This window comes from Perissodus microlepis, chromosome 7, assembly GCF_051167445.1.
Source record: "Perissodus microlepis isolate ML-2025 ecotype Zambia chromosome 7, ASM5116744v1, whole genome shotgun sequence".
In the NCBI taxonomy this organism is placed as follows: domain Eukaryota; kingdom Metazoa; phylum Chordata; class Actinopteri; order Cichliformes; family Cichlidae; genus Perissodus; species Perissodus microlepis.
In genome coordinates this window covers 60,509,301-60,528,561 of record NC_140467.1, presented here as the reverse complement: position 1 = coordinate 60,528,561, position 19,261 = coordinate 60,509,301, and the positions used below count along the sequence as shown (strand labels likewise).

Here is a 19,261-nt window from a genome sequence, read left to right as displayed (position 1 = left end):
ACAATAAATCAATAAAACAAACTCACAACGAGGGCTTTTCACAGCAAAAACGACTTTGTCATCAACTTGACTATGAGTTGCTGGGCCATGATTTTTAACTGGACCCAGCTAATTAGCTAATAACACCTGAATAAACCTTCACGAACTGTTACATAATCTGGTGAATAAGCCTTGAGTGGAGCTTCACACTTCACCTCTGCTGGTTTATTTTAATCAAACGTGTGCTGAGCGTCAGACGTTTCACAGAACACGTCTGCTTTACACTTCCACCTGATGCTTCAGATGATAACGCTGCATTTTAAAGGTTTCTGCCTCACTTATAAAAGTCATTCTTTTCCACGTAATGTGTGATTTCTGTGAAAGTCTATGTACGATGGGTAGGGTAGGGAAAGTTTTTACTACTTCCTCCATGATCCATCATGATTGCTCAACTGACGAAGGAGCTCTCACACAGCTTTCTAGTGGTGACACAAAGTACATCATTATTTTTAAAACATCAGCAGTGATACTGGACTGTATGAACATGTGTGTGATCTAAAGATGAAAATGATTTTTTAATTCTGGTTTTTAAAGGACTTTACAGTTTGTTATAAAAAAGTTTGACTTCAACAAAAATCTGAGTGACAGAATTCAGCATCTAAGATCAAAAGGAAAGCCCCGAAGTAGAGCAAGCCAGGAAAGGCCTCGACCCACTACACGCAGTAGATGTGGGGCAGAAAAACTTGTTGCAGTTCTTTGGCATCTCGTTTTGTCGTTTAGTGTTTTTGTGGTCTGTTTGGATCCTTGTGGGTTCACGTCTTAACTGTTTAAAGTCGTTTTATGGCTGCTTTTGTGCTGTTGTTAGGTGTCTTTTTGTGTTTTTTTGTAGTAGTTTTGCATCCCTTTGCGATTTGTTTGCATAATGCAAACGATCTGCATTATATTGTTTAATTACAGCGCTCATTAATGTAATGGAGGAACATAGTGGCAGCTGATGGGCTGACTCTAATTACAAAACCCCAAGTCTTTCACATTCACAGCTCTGACTGCAGAAACACTGCTAATACACATGTTGTTTTAAATAAGCTTAGTTAATTATTCCCTGAGTAAAAGGAGCTTAAAACCTTTATTTAAACAGGCTGTCGCAGTGAGATCTTTTTTTCTCAAGCGATAACTGTGCACGGTTTCACAAAAGACAAGACAGGACTGTCTCACCAACCCTCTGCTTCTCACTACATTTATCAATCTTATCTGTCATCTTCCTCTTTTCCTCCTGCCTGGCAGCTCTGTATTCACTGTCCAATATATCCACTATCCCTCCACTGCAAATGCCCAAAACAATTTAAAGCATCTAATATCCAAGTGAAATAAAATAATGTTGCTTCATTCTGTTTATACGCAGCAAACATTTGAACTCCGTTTCTCCAGTTTCAGAGTGAACATGTTAAGAGGTACAGCTAGTATTACTGAATCCTGTGACTGGACATTGTAAGTACTGTATTTTAATATAACCAGTGATCAGCTGTAACCCAGGAATCTACAACCATCTCTTCATCAACAGTTCTAATTTTACGATCGTAAGGTGTTTGGAGATGGACGATGAGCTAAAGAAATCTCAGCTGAATTTGTGAAAATGTGCAGTTGGTTTGATCAGAGTATTGAACAAAGCTTTGCTGGATGAGAGATTCCTGAAATGTGCCAAAAGCAGACTTTAGATTTGTAGGGAAGAGTCACCGGGATTTAAATTACTGTAATTTATGTACAAATGCAGATTATGGTTTTAATAGTAAACAAAATATCAGCAGGCATCTACTGCTTTTTGTCCAAGAAACAATTACAGTGCGTAGGCTGCTGTGAAGTCACAATGTGCCATTTTTATTTTTGCACACAAACTGACAGTGGACATTGCGTCTGTAGTCAAACAGTAAAGCTGCTCGTATTAAAGGGACGGAAATTTCAAAACGTTATTTTGGTCTATCAGGCTATGCCTTTGAGGCTTTTTTCATGTTCACTCACTCTTTGGTTAGGTCGAGGTACTAAAAGTAAGTGTACAAAAACATCATGATTTATATGTTTTGTATTAAAAAAAATATTTTTCTTTTCCTCTAAAGCTGGCAGACTGATTGAATGTAGACCTAATATAGGCGTATAAGAACTGACTGGGTTAAAATTTACATTCATCACATGATGTGAAAACGTCAGTTTATTGTGAAATTTTTGGTAGAAATGCTCATAGACATTAAGATGATTATAGATCAGCACCAAATTTAAATTATGATCTGTAAAAAGACGTGAGGAATCAGAATAGTTGTGCCTGCGTGGGCCTACGAATTGCTGCCGAGATAAAAATGTTTGACGTTTAATGAGCAACATATTGTATTTCATTCCTGCGTTTGAAGCCGTTTCTACGTTGATTTTCCCATCGCTGCTCCTCGAAAGCTTGATGGCAGAGACTGTATGTTTAACGCAGACAGCATGATGCAGACTCAGCAGGGAGAGAGTTAATCTCCAGCGGGAAGGGAAAGGGGGGACAAAGTAAAAGAGAAAGGATGGGAAAGCAAAGAGTGGTGTTTACAGTTACTAAGTCAGCATGTCGAGCGCTCTCTCAACAGGAAAGGGGGATAGAGTGGGAAAGAAAAGAAGGCAGAAAGGGAGAGGAAAGAGGGAGAACTGAGAGACAGGACTAAATGCAGGGCTGCTAAATGAGAGCGCAGAGAGAAGAGGGGGAGGGCCTGCAACCAGCTCGATAGTCACTCAGACACCATCCCAGCCATGAGAACATGCACGTATCCCTCGCTCTCTCCACCTTAGCATGCTTCCCTCAAAATGGAGAAATACAACAACTGTACACAGTATTATTCATTAAAGATGATGACTGATAACACCGACTAACCTGTTACAGAGCAATACCCTGCAGGGAAACATCAGGTACTGTCATTAATGTGGATGTGACTTCGACACGTACCACACGTACTTCAGCAATGTTGCTGAGCATGCACGATTCCATCTATGACAAAAGCTACTCTGAGCTCCGGCAAGCTCTCACAGCAGGACACCACACTTCATCCACAGAGACCTAAAACTGCAGCTCGCAGGATCCAAATATTCTGCTGACAGTGTCCCAGGGCCAGACAGCACAGGACACCCTCAGAGAGTCTTTGTCCATGACCCAAATCTGCCACACCATGCTGGGCAGATGGCTGTATTATTGTAGCGGAGTTTTATGATACACAAGCACACGATTACAGTATCAATACTGTTGTGCATTGAGTTTAAACTCAGTGTACCTTAATTTATTGTGCTTAAACACAACCCAGGCCTATGTCTCTGCCCTCAGATCATCACCGTGTCCCAGCTGTATGCCCCATCATAAAGTGAGGGAAATAATTATTTTGTTCTCTGCTGAATTTGTAAATTTGCTCACTTACAAATAATTTTTTTTATTGTAGTTTCAGCTTAATGGACAGAGAGAGAATAGAAACTCCAGAAAAACACAGCAAATAAAAGCTATAAACTGATTTGTTTACAATTAAATGAGTATTTGATCCCCAAGGAAAACATGACTTAGTACTTGGTGAAGAAACCCTTGTTGGCGAGCACAGCAGCCACCAGGTCCGCACACGTCTCGTTCCTTGGCTGCCGCTTGCCAACTTGAAGCTTCAGCTGCCTCCACAGATTTTCTATAGCAAAATGCAATGACCATGAAAATTAGAGTCTCTTTATTTCTTAGTGGTGAGCAAGCTTACAAATTCAGCAGGGCATTAAATAAATATTTCTCCTGCTGTAGCTGCACGGTGTCTGATAGTGATGGCGAGTCTTGCTTGACTCCCACAGAAAAATGTTGTTGTTGACCAGAGAGATGAAGATGGAGGGAAAACACAGGTGCTCACCTTACTTTTTGCTGCCAGCTTTGAGTGAGGACGTCTTACAGTCTTTTAGATGTTAAGCAAGCTTTGTATGTGGCGCCCTCTCTTGGGATACTTTAATTTTCTCGGTCAATCTTATCTATTCCCATCATGTTGCTTTTTTGTGCTATGCTACTTTATCCTGCTGATGTATATCATCTGCAACACATGCTGAGGTGTTGCCACTGATTGCTCGCTGTACTCGCTGTACTCTGTGTACATTGTCTTTACCAGTTCAATACCTCTCAGTACCTAAATGTCTGACCTCTTTGGCTTCATGTGGCTCACTCACCCCTCATTCTTTGGCCCACGTGACTCCTTTGCTGTAAACCTCTGTCTAGTTAAATCCTCCTCGCTGGTACTTAACTTCCAGGAATGCAAACATGTACTGAGTTTCCTTTATATGAGTGTTGCTTTCCCCAAAGGTTGGTGTTTGAAGCTCAGATTAAACATGAGCAAAGTCTCACATACTCAGCTATACTCAGCTCAATCAGGTACAAGTAATCTCTGTGAGTCAAAAGCTCAGTTTTCTCCTTTTGGCTTTTTATGATATCCTTTAACTGCATAATAATCAATCTCATTGCCACATTAAATGCCATGTCCAGTCTGGCACACAGTAGGCTTTTAACAAAACGTTTTCTATAATTCATGAAGAGGAGCGGTTTTGCCAAAAGGCTCAAAGGTAACCGGTTGCTGAGAAAAACAGCAAAGCAAAACAAGATCAAAAGTAGAGCAGTGGTGCTGATGCGAGAGCCTCAGAAGACTCACAGGCCAGCGGACCAATCCAGGGGAGGGGAGGCAGCACGGTGAGCCAATCGTCTCCGGCCTGCCTCGGGTGCCTGCAGAATGTCAGAGAGAGAGAGTGGGAGTGGGGAGGGCGGCTCCAGCTCCTTGTTTAATAGCGCGATTGGGAGCGCAGCAAAGCAGACAAAGACTCTGCAGCATCCACTAGCCAACCCTCCGTCCTGCAGACCACCCTCACCAGGACCTAGTCCCGTAACACAGGAGAGGTCTGGCTGCTCGCTTGCCTGTCTGCACCCTCCTCTTCTTCTTCATCAGCTGAGCGTAGACTTGAGAGGGAGCCATGCCTGAGTGTTGGGACGGGGTGAGTGACTGATCAGGACCAATCCTGAGTGTCATCAACACCACAAACACTGCTTTTCCTGCTCTTTGCCAGTTCATTTTGTGATGCTTCTCTTTATTCTGAATCATATAGAACGCAGGTGTTACTGCAGGAGATAAAAGCAGCGTGTTTTCTGTGTACTGCTGTGTGCTGCTGTTTTGTATTCAGCTGAAACTGCAGCATCAGTGTCAGTTGATGGGCTGCTCTGACTCTGGCCCACTGACACACTTAAGCGCACTAACACAGATTCTGTGCAATGCTCTGATGCGCATACCTCTGCAGACGAGGGCGTGTGGGGCAAGTGTTAATCCTTCTGCAGTGTCATTTATGCAACCTTGAAGCAGACGAGTAAGGTTGGTGCATACAGATGACAGACCTTGCCGACCGTACATACAATACACAAACATCACATTGGGGAGACAGGTCAGGCTAGGTAGCCTTCTCTTTCTGTTCACCTAGTTTTGTAATAAAAACGAAATAACATAATTCGCTTTTGTCATGTTGCTGCACAGACGGTTATTGTTGGAAGCTTGGATTCTCTCTTGAAGATATCGCAATTATCTGAGGAGCTCATGTGTCTGTGTAATGCCACTACAACAGACTGCAAACAAAGCCTCTGATGCAGTAACTGCCTCAAATTAGAATGCTGATTGCAGATAACACTGATGTTAACGCTGAAATAATAGAGAGATAATCCGGCCGGATTAACTCCTAGCTGTTGGCTGCATGACTATTTGCTGCTAGAAGAGAGGATTATGTGGAATTTTGTCACTTGGCTGCATCCGTGGCACTGCTGTATTTCTGCACTGTGAGTCATTTGGGAGTTATTTAAATAACTCCACAATGATTGTGTGTTATTTTAGAAGAAGCAGGCAGGGCGTTGGAGATGCTGCAGATTGACAGCAGCAGGCTGACAGAGAATTTAAGGCAGTTGTTTCTCTGCATCTGAACAGTTTAAGGTGTGAACGGATGCTGAGGGGAGGACAATAATGACAGCCTGTCAGCGTGTGTTTGCTTCAGAGTGGAAAATATAGACCAGAGTGGGAGCAGCATCAATAAAGGCTTCAGTGCAGTTTACCGCCTGAACCTGGCATAATAATCCCAAAGCATCACTCTGCTGTGTGTGTGTGTGTCAGTTGCGCAGTTGATGGTTTCTCATATTTCCTGCCTCCATTTTGAGTTTGGCTTTTTGTGGTCAGCAGATGCTGACAAAATGTGGGTCATAACTCGACACATTTGCACACACAAGTTATTTGATGATGTCATATCGGTAAAAAACACAGGACTCATATTCTCTGAAATATGATTTTTTTTTCCATATTTGCATATTTGGAGCTTTTAAATTGCCAATGATTTTATACTAAGCATTCGTGCGAGTCTTTTTGCATACAAATAACTATTATTGTTTATTATTAATAACAACAATAATAAAAGAGCATCTCTAGTAGATTCTGCATTATTTCGATGTAAGTCGGGATGCACAGATATACATCAGCATCGGCTCAAGACGTTTATTTATATGACATATTATTTTTCCCTCGAGGCAAACATATCAACATTCCAAGTATACAAAAATATAAATACAAACAATAAAGCTAACATAGATCAGCCCAAATCACAGATATGGATCGCTAATATTTGTCTGTCACGTTTGTTATTCTGAATGTGAAACAGAGAGTTTGACAGTTTATTTTTAAACATTGTTTTCTGCCAAAATAAAATAAACATATAGAAAAAAAATATCAGCATTTACTTTTTTTAAGCATCAGTTTCTGTTTCTGTATTAGCAGTGGTTTTATTTTAAAGTGTTACCAAAGGTATACAAAGGTTATGAAAATTAGCTTAACCCTCATCAGAAGTGACAGTTTCCAGTTTAGAGACCATTGAGCTGTTTTCAGAGTTGGAGCCTCAAACTCACAAGAACCACACATGGTGTCTCCCACTGGTGTAAGACTGGATGACAGTTTGTCAGTCAGTCCAAAGGCTGTCATGACTTTTACTGAAAGTCTCCACACAATTTGCAGCTGAATTATTTTAGTTGTTTTTGCAATTTCTAAACAGTAGTTAGCCACTGATACTTAAATTGTTTTCATATTTCATATTCCTGCTTTTTAAAATATTCCATCAGAGTCTGGACTCTAGACCTTGAAAGCCACTGACTGTTGAATTATTTAAAACACGACCTTCTAAGTAAATTAACGTCCAATAGATCATCCGTAGGATTATCCACTAATTATCGCTGCACTTGCCTCTGTCATGGAAGATTAATGAGGAGCGTAGTGTGAACTGGCTGTTAATGGGAAAAGAGCAAGTTCAACAAAAAGCAGGTGAAATTATGAGTGTTTAATGTGTGCTGGCGCACAAAAGGAAACTCTTGCGATAACGGATTAATGAGGACATCTGTTCACCCTCGAAGGAGTTGTTTGGCGACTATGTGCGAACCACCAGGTAAATGTCTGTTTTTGTGTATTTCACAGGAACATGATGTTGAGACCCCTTATGGGATGCTGCATGTGGTGATCCGAGGGGCGCCCAAGGGAAACAAGCCCGCTATCCTCACCTACCACGATGTGGGACTGAACCGTGAGTATTGTGTTGGTGTCTTAACAGATGCTCCTGTTTCTGCACTTATCAAAGGTGATAATTGGCTTCCTACCTTTACTTTGCACGCTCACACACACATACACACACAAACACACACTTTTTCAGCCTGAGTCACATTTAAAAGAAGCACGTGTATTGGATTGGATTTTTATTAATTAATTTATTTAAAAAATAATAATTATTAAAGAAATCAGCTTGATATAAATTGAATGTGTCCCATTCAAGAAAATGTCTTTTGACCAGATTACATGAAATGAACATTTTATGTTGTACTTATGTAACAAAATTTACATGTAATCAAATGACTTAGAGTCAACAGTTTGGGGCATGTATACTATTTCAGTGGTGGACGGTCATCATAACCATGGTCAAATATTTGTGAATCATGCTGACAGTTTTTTATAGTCTTGGCTCTCCATGATGTCAGCTCTCGCCATGAACACAGGAGAAGCCTACAACTAATGTTCAAACCTGCTGTTTACAAGAGCCAGCCAATCAGAAGAAACTTGGCATGAACATGAAAGTGTCTCTGTGTTTCTGACAGACGATGCACTGAGTCACTGCACCAGAGTCCAGTACAACATAATTAAGGATTCATTTGAAGAGGGACTCATTCAAAGCTCCTTCAGTCGTTTCCAATCACCAGTATAAAGGTTTCCTCTAAAACTAGCACAGCAAAGACTTCATCATCTCACAGAGACAAATCAAAACCATTAAATTACTTAAAAAGCTGCGTGCATTTGGTGCTTGACAAGATTAATTATCTTTGACAAGAAAATATGTTGTCATCATTAGATAACACATCATCGCGACTTGATTTTCATTCCATGCACCAAGAGCTGGATGCTGTCATGACACTCCCATCATTGTGCAAAGTCACCGAGTGCACTGCCTGCACTTAATTTAATTTAATGAGGCATATACATAGGTGGGGTAAAAATAAAAACAATGAAAAAAACCAAAGCATTTGTCTTATATTGAGATGCTGAGAGGCATCGATGAAATGTAGGTCAGAAAAACATGGACATCCTGCAGAGGGAGGCGAGGCGGGGCCAGCGGCACTGCGGTGCTGCTTTGATGGGTGGAGGTGGGATAAGGAGGGTGGGGTGAATTAGGATGGTATGAGAGGAAGCGGAGGTGATATATGTATGACTGCAAATATCTGACTACATTTTTCTGCATCAGTCTGTCTCAGGTGGTGAAAAAAACCCACAGAAATCCACTCACTCCAGAAAAAAAGTACACACAAATATATATTATTATGCATATAGAAAATGTTCTGCTGCTGCAGCAGAACCACAGGGCTATTAGTATTCACAGCTAGTCACTAAATCAGTTGCCTGCAGCACACAATCACATAGGATGGAGCAAGAGCGAGGGATGAAAGGAGTCACAGTAAAAAATAGAAAGCATAAAGAAAAATTGGTGGGGGGCTTATTGTTCCATTAAAATGACTCCCAATCAGCAGATGGCACAGCAATCTGCCAGTTCCCTCTATTAAAAACACAGATCATGAGAGAACAAGAGAACAGGAGGGGGCTGGGAAAAAATAGAAAGTGAAATAAAGATAAAGAGATTAGGAGTGCAGCAAAAAGAGAGAGAGGCTGAGGGAGAGGAGAAGGGCTCATTTAAGAAGTAGAAATCAGGTCATGGAGTAGAAATTGTTAGGAAAGAAAATAAAGTGTGCATCTAATTGCACAGGATGCAGAGCATGGGAAATAGAAGGAGAGGAAGAACAAGAGGCAGATAAAGAAAGTACAGAGGGAGAAAGTAGGTCACGGAGTCAGTAGGAGTATAATGTGAAAGAGCTGAGCAGTGATTCAGCGTGTTGGTGATGAGAAACTTCTCACGTCAGTGGTCACGTAGCATTCGTATTATTGCCCGCAAGCAGGCACTGCGGCAAAGTCAGAGCGTCCAGCTCCCCTCCCCTGCTTTTCATCTCTAACCTAGTTGTCTTGTTAATTGGTCCGTTTAATTAACATTGCTCAGGCAGAGCCCAAGGAGGAAACAATGTTGCTGCATGGCTTCACTGAGTCTGACACACATGAGCAGAAAATAGGCCAACTGCAGAGCCGGTGGGAGGAGGGCATAAGAGAACTGACATCTTTTATACATGAAGCTATTTCAGAATTTAATGTTCTCTGTGGTGGTTCAGGAAATAGAGCTCTACAGTGAGGGAAATCCTCCGTGACACACTGGAAATAAGTCAGACATTCCTTCCAAGAAAAGAATATGGATCCTCTCTTTTTTGTGCAATGAATGTCCCACTACTGCATATGCAGCATCTCCACGCAGCCTTTGGCTATTCTCACTGTTTTCTCATCACCAAGCATCAGTGACATTTGAAGATCATTTTCAGACCATTTTGTAAAGTGTAAAAACCACATTAAAATAAAGAAATTCACCAGTTCAGTTAGAAACAAAGGTGAATAAAAGCTGTGTGTCAGATTTGCTAGAAGGAGACTTTGCCCTTCCTTGCTGGCAGAGGATGAGCTGCACAGATGGCCACCTTCAAGATCCTCTCAGAGTGTGGTGCACATTCAATGTGATAATGTTCCTCTGCTCCCAGCCCTCCGTCCTCTCACCCCGTGCTACCTTTGCTTATTTCCTCACTCTCCTACAGACAAGCTGTGCTTCAACGCTTTCTTCAGTAATGAAGACATGCAGGAGATCACCAAGCATTTTGTGGTGTGCCACGTCGATGCCCCGGGACAGCAGACTGGAGCATCACAGTTCCCACAAGGGTACAAAAAACACATCTAATGAATGGAGAATTATTTATTCTTCCCTGATTAATTATCTCGTAGTGGAGTCATTTACAAACTGAGAAGTTTTATAGGTTTTTATGCCTTAAATCATTAATTGAATTAATGTCTTAAATTGTGATATTCCCTTTATTGATTATATTATAGCATAATTTTATTGATTATGGATTTATCTAGTTTTATTGTATTTATTTATGGGGGTGTAATGGTTTTACATTTGAAAAGTCTTATTATGAGCTGGTTAGTCCAAAAATTATTATTATTCAAACTTGTGATTCCTATTAAGCAGTTTCCTTAATAGGAATCACAACAAACAGAAAGACAAAAAGGGTAAGTTCATTCATCAATGGTCATCAATGATAGTGCAGAATTTGTTTAAACATGAGTGCAGATAGTGCCATTATCTAAAACCATTAACTGAGTGGAACAAAGGCGTCACTGAACCGTCCAGATCCTGTACATAGAACTCTATATAATTACTTTCACTTTAAACAGCACCCATTTATACAGCATAACGGGTGGTTGACATGTGAAAGAAAAATGTTGGGAATAACTCATCTGAGTTCTGAATCTGATAGATTTTTAAATTGTTTCGAGTGAAATGAGTCATTACTTTCTCTCCATAGGTACCAGTACCCCACCATGGACCAGCTGGCTGGCATGCTGCCCACTGTTGTGGAGCACTTTGGGTGGGTGCTCTGTGCTTTGAATTTACATAAATTCTGTATTTCTCTTGTATTTTCATATTAAATTGTTCAAAATCAGAGAGAAATGTTTCTGCTCCCATTTGTGTTCTACACAAAATCACCTCACATGAAAACGAGTGTCATGCATTTTCAGTTCATTTAATAACAACTGTAGAAAATTAATTTATAGGACTAGAAAATATCAGATGTTGCCAGCTGGATATAATTTTAGTCTGAGCCTACAGTACCTTTCATGTCTGAGATATAGAACACTTGTTCTGCACGTATAAATTTCCCATCTGTGTGTCCTACAGTGTGATGTAGGCACTGCAGCAATACTTGTGGTATCCACACATATGAATTATTTAAACCATTGCATCCTTATTTGTCTGGCAAACATTTGTCTTGATGGATCGTTGATCTTGTTTAGATTCAAGAGCATCGTTGGAATCGGTGTTGGAGCTGGAGCTTATATTCTGGCCAAATTTGCTGTAAGTCAAAAGTTATTCATTGTTATTTATGAAACAACAATAGCATTTCCATTTAGGTGTGCAAAAAGATTCTATTGTCTTTTACGCTCAGCTGATCTTCCCTGAGCTGGTAGAGGGTTTGGTTCTGCTCAACATCGACCCCAATGGCAAGGGATGGATTGACTGGGCTGCTACCAAGGTACCTCTCCTATACTGTGTCCATCCATTAATCCATCCATTTTCACATTTATGAGCCTACGTATGCCTTTTATATTTCTCATTGCAATAACTCTCTGTTTCCCTTAGCTGTCAGGTCTGACCAGCACTCTGCCAGATACGGTGCTGCCACATCTTTTCAGCCAGGTAAACTCACCTTTAAACATAATGTTGTTTAATTTCCAGTGTGCTTAAGTTTCTGAGGTCAAAGTCATTGCAGGTGAAAACTATAGAAACCTAACCCTAATCCAAACCCCATTAGAATATGAGATTTTTGCTCTCTTCAAAAACTGTTTATGACAGGGGAAAAAACATTGTAATTGTCCAAAAAAATTACAGTTACAGTTATTGTTCAAGCATGACGGGAAAACAGGAAGAAAATGTGTTTACTGTAACTCTTTGAAGTTTAATAACAGGTTCCTCATTCTAAGAAGCAATTATGGTTTTCTTTGTTCCCTGATTGACAAAACTTTGGGGAACAATTTCATCAAAGCAATGAAAACAAACATCAAGTATTCGGATTACCAAAGGTACCAGGTACGGTTAGGGTTTGCATTCAGCACCAGTTCAGTGGGGGCTAAACCTCACAGAGCAGCACAAAAATTTAAAAAAAAAAATACAATTTTAATAAAGTAATTTTGTCATCATCCAATTCGACTGATTATTTATTCTTGTTTAACTGCGAGTACTACTGACCACAGCTTTATTTCTGTGCAGGAGGAGCTGGTGAGCAACACAGAGCTGGTGCAGAGCTACAGGCAGCAGATCAACAACAACATCAACCTCTTCAACCTGCAGCTTTTCTGGAACATGTACAACAGGTGGAAGCTCAAACTCAGTGTATTTTTAAGTCATATAAATATATGTAATATGAATAATAAACGTAACAACAAACATAAACACGCAGCATTTTTTTTTTTTAACTCGTCTATCTTGTCTTGCCCCTTTCAGTCGGAGGGACCTGGAGATGAACCGCAGTGGGACAGTGCTTAACGCCAAGACCCTGAAGTAAGTCTTCAGATGTGCCATCACAGCACAGTGTTATGCAAGGTTTAGTGGAGGTTAAAGCTTTTATTTTTGTTAATTTTGGACAGACTGACACACCACTGGAATCAGCTGACCAGCTGTTAGAATAATGAGTTTCTTGTGTTGAGTAAATACAGTCACGTGATATTATAAACAGCTATAAAAGATTAGATAATATAATGTAAAAGATTCTCTTGTAAAAGGCATCTTCAAACATGTAGTCTGGACCCGACAGCAGAACAACAGACATATATTTAATCTGAGAGAGTTACGTGTGCTGTAAGTGATAATTAGCAAAATCATGTCAATGCTTAAAATTTTTAAGATGTTCACAAAGAATACTGATGGCCTCTAGGTGTCCTGTGATGTTGGTTGTTGGAGACAATGCGCCTGCAGAGGAAGGAGTGGTGAGTCATTGTTCTTTTTCTTTCTGTTTGTCTAAAGCCAGTTAAGACAAACAAAAAATCTGATTTTCACATCAACTTGTATCTTTCAGTTTGATTCATATTTTATATTCATTACTTGGATAGCTACACTGATCAAAATCTTCTCTTTCCTACTTGCAAAACATCAAAACTTTACATTTATTCCGACCAATGTTTCTGGCAATGTGACAAACATTAGTCTAGTTTACGCTTTTTTAGCTTCGCTTTTGGTCTCCACCAGCTCCTTAGAGAAAGATCTGGTTCTTTAGTTGCTAAATTCTCACGTGTTAATCACTAACTGTGTTTGTCTGATGTAGGGAATCAAGTGTAAAGGGAAACTTAAGGTGTGTTGCCACCAATAAGGACACCATGAATGCACTAAAGCTCCACAAAAACAATTGTAATGCTTAACCAATGCATTCATCGGGGTATTTAACAAAAAATACACTCTCCCTGTTTAGGTACCAAACATGATCCCGCACAGGTTTTATATTGGTCACGCTCCAAATGGCCTTAAACCATTAGTAGCAGAACCTCTACTCTGTTACCATTAAAGCACTTTAATAACAGCTGAATAAGTAGCTGAAACCCCTAAACGCTCATTAAAGCTGAAGATTCAGTGGATAAGTCTGCAGGTTTTAAACATTTCTCACTTGATGAACTTATCTTTGATAAAATGTGCAGAGTGGGATCACTTAGGCTTGTATGACTATTTTGAGGGGACTTGGAATTAGTCTGTGACCTTTTTGTCTCATCATGTAGTAGCCGTGCTTCATCAGTTTCTTTTCGTCTTTATGTTGCTTCTCTAAATTCCCCACAGAGCTGACTCAGTTTGTCAGAGTAAATAAAAATTAGCTTACCAGCAGACCCTCCCCTCCTTCTTCCTCCACCTGTTCTCACTCTGTTCAGTATTTTGTTCTCACTCTGTGCTCATTCATGAATAAAGAAACAGGTCAGCCAGCAGAGACATCTCTACAAGCCTCCTTCTCCCCTGCCAGTCTGCATTACTATAGGTGTACTATAGGTGTGTGTGTCTATTTGTGTACGTGTTCTCCAGAGGCCAGATGGCCTCGCTCTCGCTCTGGGGCTGTCTGAAGTGGCCCAGATATGTGTGCTTCTGCACCAGTTAATCTGCCGCCTGTTCAAATTGATATCAAATCACTCCATCCTCTGTGAGATGGAGAACGAGATGCAGGGAGAGTGATGTTGTTGTTATAAAACCTCTTGAAAAGATAGAAGGATGGAGAGATGGAAGCAGGGATGGAGGGAAGGGAAGCGAGGAAGTGAGAGATGCGAACAGAGGTTAATTTATTGGATGTGACAGATGGAGGTCATATTAATATTTCATATCTGCTGATATGACCAGCTGAGGCTGCTGAGTATGCTCCACTTACTTGACGCTTTTCTTTCTTCCTTTTTTTAAGCATAAATATACGGCACATTTTGTACATATTCTTATACATATTTCCCTTTACTTACTAATTTGCATGCTCCATCTGCCTGGCAATTTTGCAATAAAGGCAATAAAGGCTATTTCTATTCCATTCTATTCTGTTAATGCAGAGTGAGTGGAATATGGAGAGATGCATATTTATCAGAGTCACATTTGCATTTCCTGCAACTAATTTGCAACTGTTTTGTTGTAGCGATGCAAATAATTTGTAATTGATATGCAGTTTTGTATCAGCAGATGAAGCTCGTCTAAAAAAATTTTTAAGAAAAATTCTTATTTTATTCAAAAAAGTGCAGACGTGCATTCATCTCACAGTTATACGTGTTTATTTTGTCAAGATTACCAAAAATGTATTTTTGGAATCTGTGTGAAGGATTAAAGATTAAATGCAGCAGAGAGCAAAAGCATGTTCTCGTTGGTTTGTGTGTGATGCCCTGAATGTGCTTTTGCATGTCCACATGTGAGCAGTTAGGCATCGTTTGTGTTTCTGTGCACATCTGTGTGTGCAGACACTGCGGATGAATCTTATCCTGCTGGAGTGAGTCATCTCTGCAGCACACTGCAGTATCTGGGTCGTCTCCATATATGGACTATACATTCACCGTCTCTGATGAAGTCCTGACACTGTTTATCTTGGAGTTGAAAGTTTTCCATCTATAGCAAGTGTTTCAGTGTGTGTTGAAAGCACGCCAGCACTCTATATGGGTTAGTAGTTTAAGGTGTGTCGTGTCTTTTTTAATTATAGCAAGCAGTTTCATTTGGCTTTATAGCTGTTGCTTGCTCACTGCAATTTGCATTTTCAGATCTTAGACTTGATCCTTGCACTGAAGTCTAAAATCAATAGAATTAGAATATCTTCATTAAGATAGGCCAACGGTGGATGTTAGTTATGAACTCACTGTCAGCTCACATTTCCCCAATCAACCTTTGAGTGTGTTCATATGTAAGGTTTGGCACAATATGGCCAATCACATGGACATGAACAACAGCAGAGCCCCAAAAAGAAAACCAAGCAATATAGCCAAACAGATCTGAGGAATTAAAAAATATAATCCAAGCTAAAAGTGACACAGTAAAACCCAGATGGAAATCTCTGCAGCATATGCAGTATATTAGGCATAACTGGTTAAATGGTACATGACATGTACCCTTGTAAGAGGTGAAAAGTTTAACTCTTTTCCCTTTGGATTAGGTGTAAGTTTGGTAATATCTGTGTCACGGTTCGCGAGGCGAGCCGTATGGAATTATTGAAGGACCCAAGATGCGGCACAACTGAGGTGAGGAAGCTTTATTAAAGGAGCGTGCTCAAACAAAGGCAAGGGTGGCGAAAAACAGAACTGAGTAAAACCTAAACTGGGAAAACTAAGCATAGAAAACAAACCTGAAACCTAGAGAGACACACAGAGATGCAGGGAGACATGGAGAGACAACCAGAGACGACAAAGGAAGATACGCAGACGAACCAGCAACTGACAGAGGCAGACAGGTTTAAATACAGAGAACGGTGACGAGGGAATGAGACACAGAAGGCGGGCACAGCTGGGAGTAATCAGACATGACGGGACAGGGGAAATGAAAACTGAACATACTGAGATCAGACACGGACCTTCAAAGTAAAACAGGAAAAACACACACACACATGCAAAGACACAGACTCAGAGACTTGGGCTAAACACAGAGACCTGACTACACTAGAGGGAATACACAGGCAGGGATGACACCAAACAGAGGGAACACAAACTAAATCCTGGGAAACCAAAACACAGTCATAATACATAAAACTATCAAAAGTAAAAGTACAAAAAGTCACCGACCCAGGACCATGACAATCTGTCACATTTGCTCAGTCAGAAGAGGGTGAGCTCTGCCTATACAGCTTACCTATACAGGAAAAATCCAGAATCTGTTCTAATGGTCATCAAACCATGTTTTTATTGATTTATACTGAGGTTTCAAAACTCATCATAAAGGTACAGTGGAGGTCATCAAATGTCAACTTTATGGGGGAAAGAGTTAACTCTAAGAAGCCAGTGTTATCTTGTGTTATCTCTTTTAAGTGTTACTGTATTTACTATGTGTGCAGAAAATTACATAGTTTGGGAAACATACTGATCATGGTGTCACCAATCTTGCTAGTGTGACTTTTGGCCCCCGGCTCTGTATTCTGCAACAATTTTTGACGTAACCAGTGAGGCCATGCAAACCACTACTGTAAAAACAGTAGCTCACTTATTTTGCCTGAGAGTAAAGGAACGCCTTTCAACAATATATTTTTGTGTGTTATTACGTTTTTAGTAAAACACTCTGAATTTCCCTGTATCTAAATAAATGTGATTGTACTTGAATGTTATCTGTAAATGTGCGGACATTTATGTTATGTTGCCTGATGTTATGTTGCATGCAAAAAGACGTGATTGTTCTTGTTGTCGCATCTGATCTGGCTTAGTCAGCTCAACCTGCTGTTTTGTCTTTAAGGTCGAGTGTAACTCCAAACTGGACCCGACCAACACCACCTTCCTGAAGGTAAACGTTTGCCCTCGTTTCACCTACTGCTGCTGTAGATTCACTGAAGCAACATTTTAAAGTCAGACACACAAAGGAAAAGTAGACATGTGATCATCAGCAATAAAACAACTTGTTTCAGTTTTGAGTAATTTTCTAAAAAGCTATTTTGACCCTTTTTACTTTAGTGTTGTGTTGTTCAAAGAAATATGTTTAATTTTGGTAAACATCCTAAATAGCTATTGCTTAATTACTCTACATTGGAAGTAATTCAGTGTGTAGAAGTTGAATAATAAATCTGAACACATTTATGAACATATTCACAAACAAGAAATACTGGTAATAGTTTTAGAAATACTTGGGTCGATATATTCTGATAGAATGTTTCATAAAGAAGAAAATACAAGAAAATAATAAGAAAAAAATAATAACATAGACATTGTTTACCTTGATGATAGACCACCAAAGACACCAAACAGATAGATAGATAGATAGATAGATAGATAGATAGATAGATAGATAGATAGATAGATAGATAGATAGATAGATAGATAGATAGATAGATAGATAGATAGATAGATAGATAGATCTGTCATATTCCATGGGGAAGGACTGACAGAAGAAGAGCTGTCAGTCACCACAGATAGCAGACAGAGATGGTTGATTGATCATATGCTAGTTGGCTGATGGCTGCTGTCTCCTCCCGTGGCAGATGGCTGACTCTGGTGGACTGCCCCAGCTCACACAGGTAACACAAACAAACCACTTTGCATCATGAAGATGCTGCTACACAAACAAATCAAATAAAAACACCACAGAGCACGAACTCACCATCCACATTTAAGACACTGTTTGCTCAGAATTCAGTGGAATAAAAACTCTGATGTGTGTTTTTTTCCAGCCCGGCAAACTGACAGAAGCCTTCAAGTATTTCCTGCAGGGGATGGGCTACAGTAAGTCTCCAAACCGCCATAGTTAGTGAGACAGAGTGGGATTCAATGTTTTTTGTTTTATTTTTAAAATTTACTTTCAGGTGTATTTTTGTAGTGTCGAGTGAGTGTGCTATGATGTATTTTATGCGGAGGGTTATGACCAATATTAATCTTGCCCTCTGTCTTCCTTGCCCCGTTCTTTCAGTCGCTAATGTGAAGGATCGGAGGTTGAGTGGAGGGCCAGGTACTTCCTCCTCCCCGTTCACCTCTGACCTGTTATTGCCCTATTCAATGACTGTGGCATTTTAGAATTTCTTTTGAATTTCATTTGGTTGTGAATATAATATTTTGGGCTGCAATTATTATTATTATTATTATGGTTATTTTTTTTACTTTTGCTCTCATTTTTGGAGTTTCTTTTATCCTAAGGACATTAACCCCCCATCTTTGTTTTATCAAATATAATTTTTCCTCCAATGGAAAAATATACTGCCCTTACTTCCACTCCCCCCATTCCTTTACCATTGCATCTCCAGTCCTGCTCTTTGCATGGCGTTCAGCTAGCTTTGAGCAAAGACTTTCAGACTAAGTTAAGAATAATTCACCATGTCTTTAAAAAACTTAAATAAACTGTTGACAAAAACAAGTTGTTTTTAGTTACACTGGTTAAAAATTTATTTTTCCCTTGTGTCACAGAAAGATGGAATGAAATGAAATGAACTTTGTTTAGAAGATTTTAAAAAGCATAGCTTACCTGATAGGAGAATTTTAAGTCCAGAGCTTTGAGTGTTTTTCTGCAAATAGCCATGATTTTCTGACCTTATTTAAAACTCAGCTTTGATATTCAAATATCCCAGGGTTACCTTTGCATTCCAATTTATTAAAAATGATGGCTTTTTGCTCATTTTTCCTATCAGCAAATTTTAGTTTTATTTTCAGTGGGAAGCAAAACAAGATACTCAGGTAATAATGGAGATCAAAGAAGAAATATTAAACTTTAACGTGCAAATTGGCTGAAAACAGGCTCCTGAGGTTGGTCTTTGTCTACTGACTGTGTAAGTGAAAAACTGTAGGCTAACGTGTGTGGTGTTAAAACTGTCAGGGATGCTTTTCTGGGTTGTTTCACCTTCCTGAAGGAGCCATAATAAGTCAGTGAAGTGCGAATACAGGTTAAC

The 19,261-nt window shown here is 39.8% G+C and overlaps 1 protein-coding gene across 6 annotated transcripts in view; it reads left to right on the top strand.

Moving 5' to 3' along the window:
- ndrg4 (NDRG family member 4) overlaps positions 1–19,261 on the top strand; it is a 60,981-nt gene that overhangs the window by 37,557 nt on the left and 4,163 nt on the right. For 4 of the 6 annotated variants that reach the window (XM_084936373.1, XM_084936371.1, XM_084936375.1 and 1 more), the window contains 13 exons: positions 7,485–7,590; positions 10,235–10,355; positions 11,003–11,065; positions 11,493–11,553; positions 11,645–11,731; positions 11,839–11,895; positions 12,466–12,569; positions 12,700–12,756; positions 13,130–13,181; positions 17,128–17,175; positions 17,867–17,902; positions 18,056–18,107; positions 18,292–18,330. In XM_084936373.1, the coding sequence (XP_084792499.1) occupies positions 7,485–7,590; positions 10,235–10,355; positions 11,003–11,065; positions 11,493–11,553; positions 11,645–11,731; positions 11,839–11,895; positions 12,466–12,569; positions 12,700–12,756; positions 13,130–13,181; positions 17,128–17,175; positions 17,867–17,902; positions 18,056–18,107; positions 18,292–18,330 (883 nt within the window). Of the gene's footprint in view, positions 1–4,773; positions 4,990–7,484; positions 7,591–10,234; positions 10,356–11,002; positions 11,066–11,492; positions 11,554–11,644; positions 11,732–11,838; positions 11,896–12,465; positions 12,570–12,699; positions 12,757–13,129; positions 13,182–17,127; positions 17,176–17,866; positions 17,903–18,055; positions 18,108–18,291; positions 18,331–19,261 lie in introns of those variants that run through there. The other 2 variants (XM_084936376.1, XM_084936372.1) reach the window with 2 other exon arrangements.